The sequence below is a fragment of the Metarhizium album genome, assembly GCF_000804445.1.
Source record: "Metarhizium album ARSEF 1941 chromosome Unknown scaffold_2, whole genome shotgun sequence".
NCBI lineage: Eukaryota > Fungi > Ascomycota > Sordariomycetes > Hypocreales > Clavicipitaceae > Metarhizium > Metarhizium album.
In genome coordinates, this window is record NW_024467576.1 from 800,609 (window position 1) to 818,207 (window position 17,599).

Here is a 17,599-nt window from a genome sequence, read left to right on the forward strand (position 1 = left end):
GCCTGTTCGAGTTGGAACGCAAAGGTGTGTGTGTCTGTACATGTTTCTGATTCTTCAAAGGTATTGGCGTACTCATTGGCACGATGTATTTACCTGCTATGCTTTCACCCTCTTGCAAGCTACCCTGGCCCAAAATTTGCAGCAATTTCGAATGTGTGGTATGGGTATCAATGGTAAGATGCGACGTCATCAGTCAACCCCTTTTCCCGGAAGGCGGTCCCTAACATTGACTTGCCCTCAGGCTCTCTGGCCGGTTCCCATGGGCCATGCAGCGCGTGCTTGCGGAATATGGTAAGCTTCATTCCGTTGTCCGTATACGGCCGCTCACCAAAAATGAACAGGAGACGTGGTGCGTATCGCGCCAAATGAACTCGTCTTTGTTACCCCGGAAGCGTACACAGGCCAGTCTACCTTGCGTTTTGGCGATAATATGCTTTGCTTCTAATGTTGATCATCAAATAGACATCTACACCAGCTCGATTCACGGCCGCCCGGCATTTGTCAAGTCCGACATGTTGGACATGGGCGAAAAGTACGAGGGCCTTGCATCAGAACGGGATGTTGAAAAGCACCGTGCTGCTCGGAAGCAATTAGCTCCTGCGTTTAGCCCTCGCGCTTTGAGGGAGTATCAGCCCAGAATACACCATCACGTCAATCAACTGCTTCTGAAACTGGAAGAAATCCCAGCAAAAGACGACGGGTTTAACATTGTGCCGGCATGCATCCCCACGTCTCAACTGGAAGAAACCTCGGCGGCATGTAAGCTAATCGATGATGCCCAGTGGTTTGAACGAGTCACGACAGACCTTGGTGGCGCCATAGCAGTAAACCACGATTTTAACAACGTTCGGGACGGTAAGAGGTCACCGATTCACCCAAAGAGAGCCTTTCCCTGCAGGCTTTGCCCAAGGTTCTGCATGGTTAAAGAAGAAACACGCAAGACTAACACTGTGAGCGGAAGGGAAAAATCACCCCATTCTGGAATCCATTCTGGGTGTCGGCCAGTGGACAACGATCCGCGTCGTCTTTCGGCGGTTTCCACTGATTTCTTGGATGTCTTACCTCCTGCTGTCTCCCAAGGTCGCTCTCAGTTACGCCAGAGCCCACAGTCTGAGCAGTAATCTCATCCAAGACCGGGTGAAGAATCGACATGATCAGAAACAACTGGACTATTTGACACAGTTTATGAGCGAAATCGACCCGTTGCCTCCAAAGGAGTTCCTCGTATCTCAAGCTGGTCATTTGATCTTTGATCATTTCGAGTCCTCTAGCGTGTTGTCGGCCATCTTTTACTTTCTGACCACAAATAATGAGGCAATGGCCAGATTGCAATCGGAACTGCGAGGCACTTTCGCCTCTGTAGATGAAATGACAGATGAAGCCTTGCGTGAGCTTCCTTGGCTTCACGCTATTCTCGAGGAGTCGCTTCGAATCCACACCAATGTGCCGTATGGGCTGCCTCGCATCAGCCCAGGGCACACGATCGATGGAAACTACGTGCCGGAAGGGGTAAGTGTTCCTGCAGAGCAAGGCTTTACAAAAAGACCCCTCAGTCGTCAAATTTTATTCTGATTCCTTGGCCAGTGTGTGGTTTCAACATGCGCCTATGCGACAACCCACTCAGTCAGGTATTTCAAGGACCCTTACAAGTTCAAGCCCCAGAGATGGCTGCCGACCACGCATCCAGACTACCATCACAGCTGTGATACCGATGCTCGCAGCGCATTTAGGCCATTTAGCATCGGATCTCGCAACTGTATTGGGCAGGCCATGGCGTATGTGGTGCTTCGGATCATGGTTGCCAAACTCTGTTGGAAATTTGACTGGGAGCTGGTGAACAGGAACGACGTCGACTGGGACAGAGACTTGCGAGTTTACATGGTATGGCAAAAGCCTCCTGTGCGAGTTCGACTTGCTTCGTTTGCGGGACAGGCTCAATAAGAGGCAATTAGCAACCGGCTACGGGGAACTCTCCCCAAATCTGCATGCCGATACACAGCTGTCCTGCTGTAGCTCCGGAGACACGGGCGTCGGAGGCTACGATGCCGGGACACCATACAAAGTGTGACGCATTTTACTTTCTCGCGATTCATTGATTCCATCCTGTCGTTTTGTAGCCGACACGCCGCTCCTCACGTCCGTTGACTTTTTGTGTACATGCCACTGTCTTCACTTCGTTGACGGCACATCAGGGATTCGGCTAATGACACCCGTCATCTTATCCATGGTTTGTTTCAGCGACCGAAACGCATCTTGCGCTTGGCTCATGACCGCTTGTGTGACTGCTGACGGCTCATCTTGGTCTAATATTCCCCTGTACGAGTCCTTCCGGCTCCACAGTCTCGACTCGTCCGGTAGGCCCATCAAACGTTCCACGGAATGCAGGTGGTGTTCAAAAACCCGAGTCAACATCATGACGTGCTGGGAGGGCCGCCGTTGGCCACGGGAGCTTGACTGGTCTGTCTCGGCACCATGACCACGACCCTCCGACAGTCCTGCAGACGAGAATCCGCTTGTTTGGGTGAGGATTGTGTCAAATAGTTGGGCCAATTGAATGTGTGTGGACAGGAGCATGAGTTTCATGGACAGAGTCGGCGGCGTACGTTGAGTCGTTCCCATCCCGTTCGAGACGGGCGACATGATCTGCAAGGCCCATGTAAACCTCGTGGCAATGCCCAAAACGTGGGCCAAGGACGATGCAATATCTGGCTGGCCTCCGTAGAGGGCTTCCGGAGCACAAATATTAAACAAAACATTGTCCATCAGAGACTGATGGCAAGGCTCCCACGATTTCCAAGGCTGGTTCTTCAAGTTGGCCAATTCCTGAATAATGTTGCCGATTGTGACGACCATGAATGCAACGGTATTGTCACCGTCACCACCGGAGCTCGCCGCCGGTTGCGTGACTACTGGCGCAGGGCCTTCATCTTGCGTGCCGTCGGGGGTGGCGTACATGATATTCTTTCCTTGACGATTATTTTCAGTCTCTGGTATCACTTCCATGCCCCCAAAGGCCAATTCTGCCATATTAGCGGAATTCGAAATCTGGAACTGAAACGAGGACGCGTCCAGAGCGAAGCCGTTGCCCCCCAGTTCGGAAACATCATTGGAGAAGTCGGACTCATCCAACGGCGCATCGGTCATGACTTCAAAATCTTCCAAGGTGGGAGCGCCACCGGCAGGACCACTTGATGTCTCGGAGCAAGCAGCCGCGGACGGCGGGAAGCTGCGTGGGGACAAGAGGTGAGCGTCTTGACGCCAGGCATTGTGCAAGCAAGTATTGGACTGTCGCTTGGCCTCGTTTTGGCTACGAGGCGGCATGACCTTGTTATTGCTGCCGTTGCCTCTGTTGTACTTGCCGTGCAGCTGGCGACGGTGTTGATGGCTGGTGCTGGTGTTGCCAGCGCTCGTCTGAACAGATGGTCGGCCCACGGGACGGGCAGAACTTGTTACACAGAGGGCATTGAATTTGAAGCATCGGTCGCAGGGACTGTCACCGTCCGAGCTACGGGAGCATCGAAGCTTGTGCTCCCGGCATCGATCACAGGCATATCTCTTGCAAGCCGCAGGCTGAGGGTTCGCCATAGCAACTGTCGGATTCCCGAACTCCCCTGCTTGATTTGATTCTCGTATGGCTTCGGGAAAGCATCACGACAGTCTGCTTGCATTTGTATCGAGAAGCGACTGACAGGTCGCTCGTTTATGCGAGCTGAGGAGAAGCGCCGCAGCCTGCTGCTTGGCAAGCAGCCCTGGCCTGGGCAGAAAGGGCAGGTACCGGACAGCCATGGGAAGGAACGAGGCGAGGCGGCCCCAAGCAGAAACAACCGGCCACACTGTCGGTACGAAATCTAACCGAAGCGAGTCTCGCCGTTGTGTATGGAGCGTTATGCGGCCCAACAGACACCATGTTGCAGGCTGTCTTTTGTTCAACAAGTATCTTTTTGGCCTACCACTGAGGCGGCTGCAGCTGGCACCTGTGACAGCTCGTTAATCTAGTCCGTCACATATTCTAATGTATTTAACGTTGAGAATTGGCCTGCCCAAGTGTCAACCACCATTCCTACTAATTAATAGTAGGGCGGGCACGGTTCGTGTCTTGCTACAGGTGCTCGTGTGCTCGGCTTTATGCCAAATAGCGGGCCTAAGAGCGGACCGACCGGCATCTCGGCAATGCCCATCCGCGGTCAACTCCGGTCACCGCACCGAATACCAAGGATGAAAATTGCCACGCCGCCTCGGATGATGTGTAAGCCCTGGCACGCTTTGAACAAGGCTATGCTGGCCCTCCAATAACAAGACCTAATCTCTACTGGTACGTCAGCTAGTGAGACAAGCTGACAACCAATCGTTCAGTTTTTTTATCAAGAGTCGCCTCGCCCTGATGCAAAAAAAAGCACATGTATCCCTGAGTCACGAATCCTGCCTATCCCATGCCGACATGGTCCGACCATTGCGCACCAAAATGCCCATCGTGAACAGCGAGTTTGGCCTGTTAGCAATTACTATTCTTGGGCGGCAACGAGAGTTGCGTTTCCCTTTCTCACAAACTCGCACATACAGGGGTGTGCCATCTTGCAGTTTAATTCAATCTTGACCTGTTGCTCGCGCTGGCCGTCCGGAACGCGAATCTCCATGAACTCTTGGCAAATTCGGGCCAAGACGTACTCCATTTGTTGCTGACCAAAGTTGCGGCCCATGCACATGCGCGGTCCGCTGCAAATCAGGGACAGGGACGCAAGAATCAAGTCTCAGCCGCGGTCCGCTCCAGGAAGGTCAAGTTGATGGCAGCACATGCGAATGATACGGACGGTGTTGGTGTTGGTGTTGGCGTTGGCGTTGGGAACACTTTCCACTCACTGGTTGTAGGGGACAAAGTGCCAGCGTTGAATATCTGTTTCTTCCCAACGCTCGGGACGGAAACCCTCTGCGTCGTCGCCAAATATATCCTTGCGCCGCTGCATACCCATCAGCGAATAGACTGTCAGACGTCAGCGGCAACGTTACAGACTGGATCAACGCTGTAGTCAAAAACAGTATGACCTACTGATGCTCGAGCCTTTGACAACGGCCAGAGACTCTTTGCCGCTTTTACCACCTCCGGTGGGTAACGAAACGTCATCTAGAGCCATTCGCATGTTCATGCCCACTGCTCCGGCCGGTTAGCATCGGACCCTTATCAATCTTCGATCCTGGCTGAGATTTCGCTCGGGGTAGCTACTGACACGGATGATGCAATCGGAAGGTTTCGTTGATGACGTGTCTCAAGTATGTCATTTCTTTGAGTTCAGAAGCCGTAGGTGGCCGTGTTCCACACCTAAAGTCTTTGCGCATAAGCACCGTCACCTTTTCTTTTTTCAACGGCAACAATGGGGCCGGGCACTGGCTTACACCTTGTGGACTTGGGCTTGCGTCTTTGTCATAACATCCGGGTGTTTCCCCAGTAAGAAGATTGCCCAAGTGATTAGAATCGAGGAGGGATCCTAGCCCATTGTTATTTAGTATGGGTTCGAAGGCTTGGCATCGTCTGGCCGTACCTTGCCGCCCAGCATGACCGACATGAGTGCTTCTTTGATATCCTAGTGTTGTGAGAATTACGGGCATACAAGACAAGACAAGACCGAATTGGCCGAGTGGGCAGCACCATACATGATAGCTTTTCTTCTGACTGACCAAGTCATCGAGTAGATTATACTCTGAGGGCCTTTTCTGGGATAAATCTCTTGCATAGGCTCGGTCGGTAAGCGAGTCGGTGTAAGCCTTGAGCACCTTCAGAGCCTGGGGCGCAAGCAGGGTATCTGGTGCGTAAAAGGCCTTCGTCCTAATACGCCAAGTGTGAGCCAAGCCGCAAAATGTAGGCTGGGCGGTAATGCGTACCCGAATAACATGCGAGCCGTGTTTATGGGAAGCAGCACATCCATTGCCGCACGGAAAGGAGGTTCGGAAACAATGGAATCGGCTGACTCGCCAAAGAAAATGTCGGTCGTCACATCAAGTTGAAATCGGTCAATCCAATCATACACTTCGAGGACCTCCCCACGGGAGAAACGCTCAAACAATCTCTGCACATGGCGTTCCGTCTTGATAAGGTCATCAGGACGAGCGTGGCCGATCTGAAATCAACGGGTCAGATATAATATAATGCGAATGCGGGTCGCGCGGCACTTTGATCTTGATAACAACAAGTCAACTTACATGGGGACGGAGGAGCGCTTTCGCTTTGTGCCAATGTTCGCCGTCAACTAGACGTCAAGGGTGTTGTTAATTCTTGCTTTTGGACATGAAGTTGTGGTTTCTTTCTCACTGGCAAAAATCTGTCTTTGGCCGATCATGTTGGCCCAAATGCGCCTGGTGACCTCCCCCTTGCCGAAGCTAGACCACTGATATCACGGCGTCAGTCAAACAGTTCTTATTTTACTTTACCATGCTAGGCAAGCCATTTCATCGCATACTTGCGTGGACATGATGGCCTTGATATTTTCGGGCTCGTCCGTAAAAATAAGGCCCTGCGCAAACATGCGCATCTCAACAGTGCGGCCGGGCGATGCATCTAACCATTTTGAAACGAGTTCGAAGTAGGTATTGGTGAAGAATCGGTACAAGGAGTAGATTGCGACATCGAGACCTAATACACACACAGCAGAAGTAAGAAAGCCCGGGACCGTCATCGTACCGTCGAAAGGAATGTAAGAATAGACTTACCGAGAGGAGCGATAAAGGGAACGAGTTTTGCAGGTGAGCCGATTTTTCGAAGCCTATGGTCACGGTATAATTTCGAGCCAATGTCGAATATGTACGTCCCAAATATGGTCACAACAGCCACGGTTGCCCATGACAATTGAGGCGTACTACCGTAGGAGCCAAGAAAGTCCACCACGAAGCTCGTCATATTGATCGCCAACTGCAGAGGTTCAGAGGAATTCATGAAGAAAGTAAAAAATTCTGTTCTGTCTTGTTCTTTTCTTTTCTTTTCTTTTCTTTCGTTTCTTTCTTTTTCGACGGCGCCGTGTTAGCTTCACACACACCTGGATCGATATACGTGACCAGCTGTAGTAGGAGTTTGGTGTGATTAGGCAAAGATGCCCTGCCGTGCAGCTCAGTGTGGCTTGATTCGAATGGTTCTTGCCAAGTTACTCTTTCAGAAACTGGAACTTTCAACAAATCGAATAGATAATGACAGAATATCCGCCGACAAGGCAATAGAAGAGGTATTTCGCCATGGACACTCACCGTAGATTTGACAAACCAATTGCCCCATTGATTTAGCAATCGGGAACCAATCGGGGACTTGGTATCCAAGTTTGCTGTACATTTCGTCTTGGAGCCTCCGAGTCGGTCCAACGTCCGATCCCGAGTCGGGGGTTTTTTGGAAGAATGACCCTCCCACGCCCAACGCCCCGAGGGACGGCCAGGCGGCCTAGAACAAACCTACGATATGAGGATGAATCTCTCTCATCTCATGGTGCCCATGGCAGATATTCGAAAAGCCAATGGCTCAAGTGCAGACGTGTCTAGTCCACCCTCCGGGTGGGCAAACAGAGCCCATGGTCTCAACCACGAACCCTATACCCGCAGTGACGGAACCGTACCATGTCCTGATACGGGTTTCCGCGGTTGCCCTCAATCCATCCGACTACCGAATGCCTGCGTACAACCCAGTTCCAGGTGCGGTACTGGGCTGCGACTTCATGGGCACCGTCGTCGAGACAGGCTCACAGGCAACCAGCTGCCCTCCAGGTACGCGACTGTGCGGTCCCATGCACGGTTGCAATGCTGCGAATCCCAACAACGGCGCGTTTGCAGAGTTCCTCGTCGCGGACGCCCGAGTACTCTTGCAGGTGCCTGATGCCTGGAGCGATCTCGAAGGGGCAGCGTTGGGCGGCGTCGGATGGGCTACGGTTGCGCTGGCCATGGAAGATTGCCTGAAGCTCACGGGTCGTCCGTCAGCACCGGAGCCGCCTCGAGCTGATGGTAGCCGCGTGCCGGTGCTGGTATATGGCGGTGCTACGGCCACGGGCACCATGGCATGCCAGATTCTCGCCAGGTAAGCCTTTCTCGCAGCGTCGTGTGTGCCCGCGAGAGCCTTCGTGCCTGCGAGCGAGTGCAAAACGGCGACCGCTCGTCTCATTACGTTGACGCCGCCTGTATGCAGATCGGGATACAGCGTCATTGCCACCTCTTCGACCGCCTCCTCCGCCCTAGTCAAAGCGTTTGGTGCCATGACGACGTACCCCTATACCTCTCCGACGTGCGGCGAGACGGTTCGGGAAGCGACCAAGGGCACACTAAGACATGCCATTGACTGCGTGACCAATCCCGACTCTGTCCGTTGCTGCTTCACAGCCCTGGGTAGAGCCGGAGCAAGATATGCAAGCCTGGATTATGCTCTGCCGGAATGGCGAACTCGCAAGTCGGTCAAGGTCGACATGCCGGTTACTTATGCTCTCTGGGGCAACGAGGTCAAGATTCGGGACCCCTACCACAGAGAAGCCGATCCAACCAAGTTGGCACTGGCGATGCGCTGGCGACAAGAGATCCAATCACTTCTAGATGCCGGTCAACTCAAGTGCCACCCTGTCCGTGAGATTCCCGGGAGGTGGAAGGGGATCGTACAGGGTCTGGAACTGCTCAAGGCAGGGCAGGTTCGAGGGCAAAAACTTGTAGTCCGTGTAGGATCTGCGTTATGACTGCAGAGTACATTGGCTGCCGCTCAATGTCAAAACTTGCACGCGGCTGCATCCATTGATTGCACGAAGTTGGCCCGAGTGTGTATCGAAATTATGTGTACCGTGTGAATAAGCCTTCTAGGTTGCGCGCACGCAAAAGTACCATTTTGAACTCCGCCTACAGGAGCCGCTTGTATTTTTTAGCTTGGTTGCCTAAAAATAAGGTTGGCTTGTAAGTTGCAGTTGAATCAAAAATATAGGCCTACTACATAGTAGCGGGGGTACTCAGTAGACTTGGGGTAACTTGGTCTACATTTCAAACGCAATGAATTGAACAGACGCAAGCCAAACTAAATTTGTGAATTCATATATGCATCAAAGCAGCAACAGCAAGGGTGCGGTGCTGGTCAGCAGCAGCCTTTCAGGGGAGGGAAGGGACGAGGGAGGGAGGGGAGGAGGGACGAGGAAGGAGGGAGGGGGGCCTGGTGGGCAGTTTGTGGGTGGGCAGCTTTTACTCTCTAGTTGCATTCACCGCCCGACATTCTCCATAGGCCATCTCGATACCCCCTTCAGGACGGACAGAAGATTAGCTTCTCCGTTCCCGAGAGTGGCTGACAGCTTATCAAGAGACCTCGCCCGAACTACCAGTTCCATCTGCCGGCAAGCATCCCGCCGTTGGAGACCCGGAAACAACTCTGCACAGCAGAGCCACTAGCTCGACAACGGACTCTAGGGCAGATAAGGCCGCCGTGTGGGCGTTTCCCAAGTCAGGCACTTCTACGCCGACTGACGACCGGCAACAGTTGAGCTCGGTGAAGATGAGCCAAAGAAAACCACATACGGGCAAGACTAGACGGCGGAAGGATGACGTACCGAGAAGCTTTAGCCGTTGGTTGCTGGACAATCAAGTCGGTACGCTCGTCCCTAATGCCAGCGACCAGAAACCCACTTCTCTCCGTCGACCATCATCACACTCGGCTAACCTGTTGCAACATTCGCTTCATAAACAGGCTTCTCGTTCAATCTTGTCGCGCTCTTGTTTCTCACACATGCTTGTATACCCGCTGCACGGCAGTACACGTCCAAGTTCTTCACTCTTTCTTACCGCAATGGCAAGACGGGCAAATACGCCGCGGGATATGACGACTTTTACTTTATGACATTTGTCATCGTCATCCTAACGGGACTTCGCGCTTTCTGCATGGGTTATATTCTCGCACCATTAGCTTCCCGATGGGGCGTGCTGGGCAAGAAGAATGCAACCCGGTTCGCTGAGCAAGGCTGGATGTTGATGTACTACAACGCATTCTGGCCGACGGGCATGGTACGTCGCTGGCCACTTCTCCTTGGGCGCCGCGTGAATGATGGCCCGTTGACGCTTTGAAACCATCAGTACCTTTACTACAACTCCAAGTACTTCTTGAACATGGAGGAGCTCTGGACCGACTGGCCACAGCGCGAGATAGATGGCTTAATGAAGGCGTACATTCTGGGACAATGGGGCTTTTGGATCCAAATGGTCCTGGTCATCAACATTGAAGAGCGCCGAAAGGACCACTGGCAAATGTTGACACATCACTTTGTCACAATTGCCTTGCTGGCGGGCTCGTATGCCTATCACCAGACTCGAGTCGCCAACCTCATTCTGATCTTGATGGATGTGATTGATCTATTTTTACCGGTATACTGGCATTGGACCCTTTTGCCCTGCAGAAGAAAGTGACGTCGCTGACAAGAAGATAGCTCGCAAAATGTCTCAAGTACCTCGGCTTCACCACCATCTGCGACGTAATATTCGGCGGATTCATCATCTCGTGGGTGCTCGCTCGACACGTTTTGTACATGGTGACGTGCTGGAGCATCTACTTCGACTTCCCCAGAATGACGCCACCCGCTTGTTATCGAGGCAGTGCCGATGACCTTGAAGGCCCGTTACCCATTCCCACGGCGGGTTGGAGTCATCTGCTGGAACCCTTTCGCAACCCCTCCGGAGTCGTGTGCCTCAACAAGAATGTCATGTATGCCTTTCTCTTATTCCTCCTGTTTCTACAGGTTATGATGATCATGTGGTTCACGGTCATCGTACAAATCACTATGCGCGTGCTCCAGGGCAAGAGGGCCGAGGACCTTCGAAGCAACAGCGAGGCAGAAGAAAGCGACGAAGAGGACGAAGTTGGGGAGGACGAACCTGAGCAGCCACGGTACTTGGAAAAAGAGTGTGTTGGAGAAGCCATTGACTGGACGGCGCGGGAGCGTCGCGGTGGCGTCACAAAGGGAACTGGCGGCGGCGGCGGCGGCGGCGGCGGCAGCAGCAGCAGCAGCGTCAGCTTCCCCGGCCACCGTGACCGCAAGGAGCTGCTGAACCGTATTGGGTGCGAGAAACAGATCGAATAAGCGGTTGCAACCCGTTCAGAGTCAATCCGCGCCACCTGAACATATGCGACCTCGGCGAGTTGTGGGCGACGGGGAAAGATGGTCTCAAGATGGTGGGCAAAACAGTGCTGGATGGTCATGGTGTATGGAACACGCAATCTAGCTGAGATTTTGATAAACGCTTACCGGGGCTCCACGGATGATGACTGCCTCGGCGATGTTGCCCATCACAAATGCATTCCATGTGGCCAAGAAGGAACGGTGGCTACGCAATGAGGCCGTACGGAAAACGAGGCAGCACCAGGATGTGTGAGAGTGTGTCTCCACTTGCTGCCGGCCTTTCAATCTTGAATGTTGTGGGACTTTGCCGCCAGACCACACGAGCTGAGATCAGCCGCATGAAGAGCACCTGTGCCTGAGCAGTTGGTTGCAGGGGTCTCGGGAGTTCGAGCAGGGAGCAGGCCAGACTTGGAAATCTCGTTCAGTTTCTCTATGCCGCAACTTACGCCGTCATAATGGCCTCTGCAAATGGAGTCGCCGACAGCACGGCCAGTCTCTCCGCGCGAAACACGGTTGCGTCGCGACGAAGAAAGAGTCTCAACGACACCTCGACGGAAGATACGAGCTTGACAGCAGCATTGTTCAATGGCGCCAACGGCAAACATGACAAAAGGACGCCAACAAGGGGCACAAGTCGCAGGAACGTGCCCTCACTTCTCCGCCGCTGCATTCACACCGCGACAACCCGCACCTGGCTGATGCCTCTCGCCCTCCTCGCCGTCTTTCTCGCAATATATGCCGTCGATCCCGCCGAGTCCAACATTGTCCGCCCCTTCATCTTTCTGTCGTACAAGCAACAGCCTGTTGGGTCCGACGTAACCCAGCCCACGCAATACGGCAAGGGCAAGCACGACATCACACTTGTTTGCTTCTACATGATCGTCCTGTCGTTCACGCGCGAGTTCTTCATGCAAGAACTGTTCCGCCCGTTGGGCCGCCTCTTGGGCATTCGATCTCGTGGCAAGCAGCTCCGTTTCATGGAGCAAATGTACACAGCGTTGTACTTTGCCTTCATGGCTCCATTCGGTGTCCACGTCATGCGACAGACGCCAGTGTGGTATTTCAACACGCGAGGCATGTACCAAGACTTTCCTCACAAAACTCACAAAGCCTGCTTCAAGTTTTACTACCTGTTTCAGGCGGCGTATTGGGCACAGCAAGCGATTGTCATGTTGCTGGGACTAGAGAAGCCACGGAAAGATTTCAAGGAGCTCATTGCACATCACATTGTCACCATTGGCTTGATTGCTCTCAGCTACCGCTTTCATTTTACGTACATGGGCATCGCGGTGTACCTGACTCATGACATCAGCGACTTTTTCTTCGCGGCAAGTGGCGGCTCCCCTCGCCCGTATGATGGGCCCTTGGTTAGCTGCAGATGCATACTAACATGTCGGTTCCGTTGGACAGGTTTCCAAATCTCTCCATTACATTGATAGTCCCATTGTTGGGCCGTTCTTTTGCATGTCGATAGGCATCTGGGCATATCTACGTCATTACCAGAACCTCAGAATCCTGTACTCGCTGCTGGGCGAATTTCGGACCGTTGGCCCGTATGTTCTCAACTGGGAAACGCAGCAGTACAAGTGCTGGATCTCCAACGTTATTGCGTTTGCCCTGCTGGCTTTCCTCCAGGCACTCAACTTGTTCTGGCTGGTTTGCCTCTTGCGGATCGGGTACCGCTACATTGTTCACAGCATTGCTCAAGATGACAGATCGGAGGCGGAGGAGTCAGAGGCGGAGATGGCGTGTGGCCATTCAGACGGCAGTGCCAACGGCTTCGCAAAGACGAGGCGCTAACGATGGTTGCTACGGGTTGTACGGCGGTAGAATGATGTGCAGAGACCGATGAGAGAGCTACGAGCTCACCTGCTCCCGATCCTGGCCACATGATACGTGTACTTGATACTTTATGCGCATGAGTTTCTTGGGCGAGACGCGGCAGTCCGAGGTTGAGTTGACTGACTCTTGCACGCTGACTAGCACGTATTGTATTAACTTATCCCGAGGCGAGCGGAACGCGACTCCTGCTTTCTCCCATCTCCAAAGACCACTTGCCCACCCACCTTTGGCGGGCAGCAACAGAAACGCGAACATCCTTGTTGGGATTCAGCAACGTAGATAAGTCATTGTAATTCAGCGCAGGGGACTTGTCCCACGCGCCGCCATGGGGTTGCAAATCAGCCCTCACGGCCAACAGCGCCGTCGCAATCAAGACCTCGACGGCGGCAAACTGCCTCGCAGGACACAGATGCGGCGGTGCTCCCCATGCCACGAACCCGCTGGGCGGCAAGGCCGCAGCGTCTTTCTTCTTGTCTGGCACAAATCGGTAGGGATCAAACTCCATGGCCCCGTCCCCCCAGAGGCTGGTGTTGCCGTGAATAGGTTGCCCGGGCATCTGGACAAAGTTGCCGGCCTTGAGAAGATAGCGACCGCCCAGCACAGTGTCCGCCATGACCTTTCGAAAGCTAGCGTTGACGTGACGCGTGCGCTGGGTCTCTTGGAACACAGACAACAGGACGGGACATTTGGACTTGAGAGCCGCGACGTGCAGCGTGAACTCGCCGTCGCTTGACGTCGAAACGACACGCGATTCCACCTCGTCCCTGATCTCGGCGAGGATCCCGGGCCTAGAAAACACCTCCCAGACGGTCCAGTAGAGCGTCGGTGCCGTGTTGCCGAAGACGGCAATGGTGAATAGCGACGCTTGCTTCGCGTAGTCGAGCTCGTCTACGCCGGCTTCCCGAATGACCCTCTTGTGCTGTCGGGCCAGTTCGGATCCGTCATTCGGAAGTTCCCGACAGTACTTGACGTAGGCGTCGTAGACGACTTTCCGCTGCTTGTATCCCTTGCCGAACACATCCAGGCCCGCCAGATGAGCCGTGAGGTATTTCTGCCACTCCCTGCCGATGTTTGCAAAGGTTAGCCTTTCGCCGGTGCGGAGCAGAAGGCCAGAGGTTCCCGGGAGCTCATACCAGAAAGCGCCTTCTACCTCGGGATCAAGAAGGGGGTGTTGGTCGCCGTAGACACCGCAGCTCGATGCCTGAACCACAAGATGCCGCGTCCACTCGAGCAGGCGAATGCTCTGCGCTCCAGAGGCTGCTCCACGACCCAGCAAGTCGTCCACCTCGAGCAAGACGCGCTTGCCCATCCGCAGATTCTGCTCGTCCAGGTGTGACCCGGGCGCGAGGCTGCTTCGCACCGCGTGACTCAGACGGTCCGTCAAGTCGCCCCCGTATATCTCGTACGTCTTGTCCGAGGCATCGCCGTGCTTGCGGGCGGTTATTTGCAGGAACGGCCGGAAAGACAGCGTCTTGGCGTGTTTCTGAATCACGGGGAGCAGGCGGCTCGACGTGCACACGTAGATCTTGTACTGGAATATTCCGAGGGTGTGCATCTCCGCAGACGCGGCGTTGCTTTTTGGACTCGGCTGTGAGCGGGCGTCCCGCCTGGAGGGTCTTGACGTGAGCAGAGCAGACGAACCTCGTTTCGGTGTAGTATGTTGGACCTCGCCTCATGATGCCTAGGACGTGGCCGACGAGGGGGATCGCTGGCCGTACTCGGGGCGGCTCGCGGGGGTCGTCGCGGAGGCTGAACAGGAAGTCTGCCGTGTAGGCCAGCAGTGCGGCGGCTGCGACTCCGTACAGCAGTTCGCGAATCATTTTGCTCTTTTTGCGCGGTCGAGATTCGAGATTTGCAGCGGCTTGCGGGGGGTGTTGATGCGCAAATCCGCACGGCACATGCCATGTACGAAGATTTGCCTGGGAATTTCGGTCGAGACCTCGGACGTTGGTTGACTGGCTGCGCTCGGTGAAGGTTGCCGCCGCAGGTAAGAGTTTGGGATGGCTCTGCGTTTCAAGACGCCAGCTCTGCTCGGATCGGTGCAAAACGGCCTCGCTGCTTCGTCTTGCAGCTTGCAACAGAGCTGGGCCGGAGCCGGAGCCGGGGCCGGAGGTGTCGGGCTTTTCGGAGCCTTTTTTCGGCCGCCATTCGGACGTCCCACCGGAATGTGACCAATCGGACCTCACCTGGTTGGCTAGCACTCCGGCTTCTGGTGAGGTACGATTATGTCTGGGGGATGCCTCCCGAGAAAAGAATCCCAACCTTTACCTGCCCGGGATCGCTCTTTATTTGCTCCGCGCTCACGCTCTCGCCATGGACCAATTCTACAGCTGGAAGGAGGAGAATGGCTCCTGGCAGAGGAACATGGGCTCCATGGAGACGTTTTACCTCAGCCTGGCTGCTCCCGAGGGCCAGCCCGTCCACTGGATGATCGGATCGGGCGTCTCGATCGCGTACCGCGGGGACGATGATGTCGACGTGGCAGAGGCACTGAAACAAGCATGGAGGCGTGTCCGCCACGACTTGCCCAGCGTCGGCGCCACCGTCGACCTGGTCAACCAACGCTTGGTGGTTGGGCCCGACGACGACGTATCCGTGGAGGCGTGGCTGCAGAGCTCGTTTCGAGTCCACGACGGCATCACGGCCGACCAGCTCTTCTCCGGCTTCAAGAGCCGGTTCTCCATCACGCTACACTTCCTGCGCGGCACAAACGAACTCGTGATGCAGGCAATGCACGCCCTCTTGGACGGCCGCGGCATGCTGTATCTCTTCGACGCCCTGTTCAAGAGGCTGTCTCGGCCAGGCGACGCACATGCCGCCGGCGGCGCTCGCAACCGTCCGAATCTCACCAGACCGCTGGACGAGTGGCTGGGGCTCTCGCAAAGCCCGTCGCGGCAGAACGTCGAGGACGCGCAAGTCTTGTTTCGGCGTCTGGTGCAGGACAAGCCGGTTGGGCTGGCCGGGGTAGACCTTGGCCTCACACCCGCCCGGCCGGCTCACAAAGAGCTGTGTCTGTCCGAGAAAGACACGCAGAGAATCGTCGACGCATGCAAGAGCAAGGGCATAACGGTCACCACGGCTTGGCACGCCGCCGTGGCCACGGCAATCCAGGTACGTACGTGCCCGTGCCCCCTCCCCCCCCCTGCGAGATGCGAGTCGAACCCGGCAGAGGAAGCATCCACGCTCATCACCGCCACGGCGCGCCAGAAGATTCAAAGCGAGGAGGGCGAGGCGGGCACGACATACGCCCAGTTTACCACCATCGATCTACGACGTTGGTTTCCGGCGCCTTTCGACGCCGAGCAGCACTCCGTCGGCAGTCTCCAAACGGCGCTTCCGTTTGTCGTGGACCTCGGCGAGGACAGCAGCTTCGACAGCATCGCCGAGCGCCTTCAAAGGGACTACAAGAAGCCGTTTGCCTTTGCGCACGACGACCTCGGCTGTCTCGTCCCCGGCATGGCCATGTACAGGCGCATGCTGGCGGGCGGGCATGTGCCCCCGAGCAGCACGCCGTACCTGTCCAGCATGGGTGTTGTCGACGACTTTGTGAGCCCTCGCTACGGCGGTTGGGAGATTGCCGAGTACTGGGTCAGCTCGACCATGTTGACGGCTGATTTCCAGGTCTACCTGTGGACTTGGCGGGGACAGATGGTGCTCAGTGCGTGCTACAACGAGGCGTTTTACGAGGCGGCGCGGGTTGGTGATGTTCTGGGGGCCGTCAGACACGAAATGGAGAAGGGTCTGGGTGTCTGGTGTCGGAACAGGCGAGGACTTACGAGTGGGTAGTTAGCTGTGGAGAGGTGTGCGGACTGAAAGTGTACTTGTACTGAGCGTATCCGTATCGCGACCCAGGTGTTGGGTGTTGTGGGTTGAGGAATCGACAATGATTGAAGTTCTGTTTTGACACCATGTGCCACCGAAGTACGGAATGCCGTGTGGCTGATTCCACCTGGTCAGATACGCTAGGACCGGTCCGATCCGATCCGATCCCACGGCCCAGCTCGTCATTCTGGGGTAGCTTACTCCGTAAACGAATTCGACTTCGTGGCTATCCCTCGTTTCCATCACGGCGCTCCAGTGTAGAAGGGTTAGTGATATTCGCCATGCAGGCACAAACCGCATCTCCGCCACGCAAATCGAAGATAATGCGCCTTAGTGGCCACCAGCAACGGGGCGGCTTGCGGTCTAGGGTAGGCGCGGAGTTTTGGCACGCCAGGGGAGGCACCGAGGCGGACTCGGATATCGTAAAAGCCTTGAATCAAGCTACAAGAGGGAATCGTGTGCGTCCTTTTTCTTTTTCAAGGGGCGCTCGGCTCCACGGTCAAAAAGGGACAGCAATCGGGCCCTTGGCCCATTGAACAGGGTCTGAAGACGGTTGGCAAGAAAATCCTGTATGGTCAGCGCCAGAAGATGGTCATTCTCTTTCAGTGTGGCTTTGCATCAACAGACATTCCCCTGGACATGTTTGTCTCACGAGGTGATGTGACGTCGGGATGATTCTCCACTTGTGCCGTGTCAGCTCGGTCCTCATTCGTAAGCATCTCTTGTAGATGCTGCCGCTACGAGATGACGGATTAGCACGAACCGTGTGCGCAGGCCCAGGGGTGCCTCGTTGTCACGGTCTGTACGGAGTACTACTGCCATCGCCATGCTTTTTGCAC

The 17,599-nt window shown here is 54.9% G+C and overlaps 7 protein-coding genes across 7 annotated transcripts; 4 read left to right on the plus strand and 3 right to left on the minus strand.

Annotated features, from left to right (window-relative positions):
- Positions 1-266: 266 nt before the first annotated feature.
- MAM_01356 (cytochrome P450) lies at positions 267-1,941 on the plus strand (the record flags this gene model as incomplete). The annotated part of the gene is made up of 4 exons (XM_040820155.1): positions 267-291; positions 463-855; positions 962-1,509; positions 1,585-1,941. The coding sequence occupies 4 exons, from the start codon at positions 267-269 to the stop codon at positions 1,939-1,941; spliced, it is 1,323 nt and encodes a 440-aa protein (XP_040681643.1).
- A 228-nt stretch (positions 1,942-2,169) lies between these two features.
- Positions 2,170-3,585, minus strand: MAM_01357 (Zn(2)-C6 fungal-type DNA-binding domain protein; the record flags this gene model as incomplete). Its single annotated transcript, XM_040820156.1, has 1 exon — positions 2,170-3,585. One exon carries the CDS (start codon positions 3,583-3,585, stop codon positions 2,170-2,172), a length of 1,416 nt encoding a protein of 471 aa, XP_040681644.1.
- An 838-nt stretch (positions 3,586-4,423) lies between these two features.
- On the minus strand, positions 4,424-6,886 carry MAM_01358 (cytochrome P450; the record flags this gene model as incomplete). The annotated part of the gene is made up of 13 exons (XM_040820157.1): positions 4,424-4,489; positions 4,545-4,713; positions 4,858-4,978; positions 5,045-5,146; positions 5,223-5,314; positions 5,389-5,480; positions 5,535-5,576; positions 5,671-5,818; positions 5,875-6,110; positions 6,193-6,239; positions 6,302-6,377; positions 6,450-6,622; positions 6,700-6,886. The coding sequence occupies 13 exons, from the start codon at positions 6,884-6,886 to the stop codon at positions 4,424-4,426; spliced, it is 1,551 nt and encodes a 516-aa protein (XP_040681645.1).
- A 655-nt stretch (positions 6,887-7,541) lies between these two features.
- On the plus strand, positions 7,542-11,057 carry MAM_01359 (TRAM1-like protein & fumonisin; the record flags this gene model as incomplete). The annotated part of the gene is made up of 6 exons (XM_040820158.1): positions 7,542-8,041; positions 8,150-8,639; positions 9,293-9,575; positions 9,674-9,987; positions 10,057-10,344; positions 10,407-11,057. The coding sequence occupies 6 exons, from the start codon at positions 7,542-7,544 to the stop codon at positions 11,055-11,057; spliced, it is 2,526 nt and encodes an 841-aa protein (XP_040681646.1).
- A 494-nt stretch (positions 11,058-11,551) lies between these two features.
- Positions 11,552-12,896, plus strand: MAM_01360 (Longevity assurance, LAG1/LAC1; the record flags this gene model as incomplete). The annotated part of the gene is made up of 2 exons (XM_040820159.1): positions 11,552-12,463; positions 12,507-12,896. 2 exons carry the CDS (start codon positions 11,552-11,554, stop codon positions 12,894-12,896), a joined length of 1,302 nt encoding a protein of 433 aa, XP_040681647.1.
- Positions 12,897-13,095: 199 nt separating this feature from the next.
- Positions 13,096-14,758, minus strand: MAM_01361 (Cytochrome P450; the record flags this gene model as incomplete). The annotated part of the gene is made up of 2 exons (XM_040820160.1): positions 13,096-14,421; positions 14,471-14,758. 2 exons carry the CDS (start codon positions 14,756-14,758, stop codon positions 13,096-13,098), a joined length of 1,614 nt encoding a protein of 537 aa, XP_040681648.1.
- Positions 14,759-15,251: 493 nt separating this feature from the next.
- Positions 15,252-16,724, plus strand: MAM_01362 (uncharacterized protein; the record flags this gene model as incomplete). Its single annotated transcript, XM_040820161.1, has 1 exon — positions 15,252-16,724. One exon carries the CDS (start codon positions 15,252-15,254, stop codon positions 16,722-16,724), a length of 1,473 nt encoding a protein of 490 aa, XP_040681649.1.
- Between the last annotated feature and the right edge of the window lie 875 nt (positions 16,725-17,599).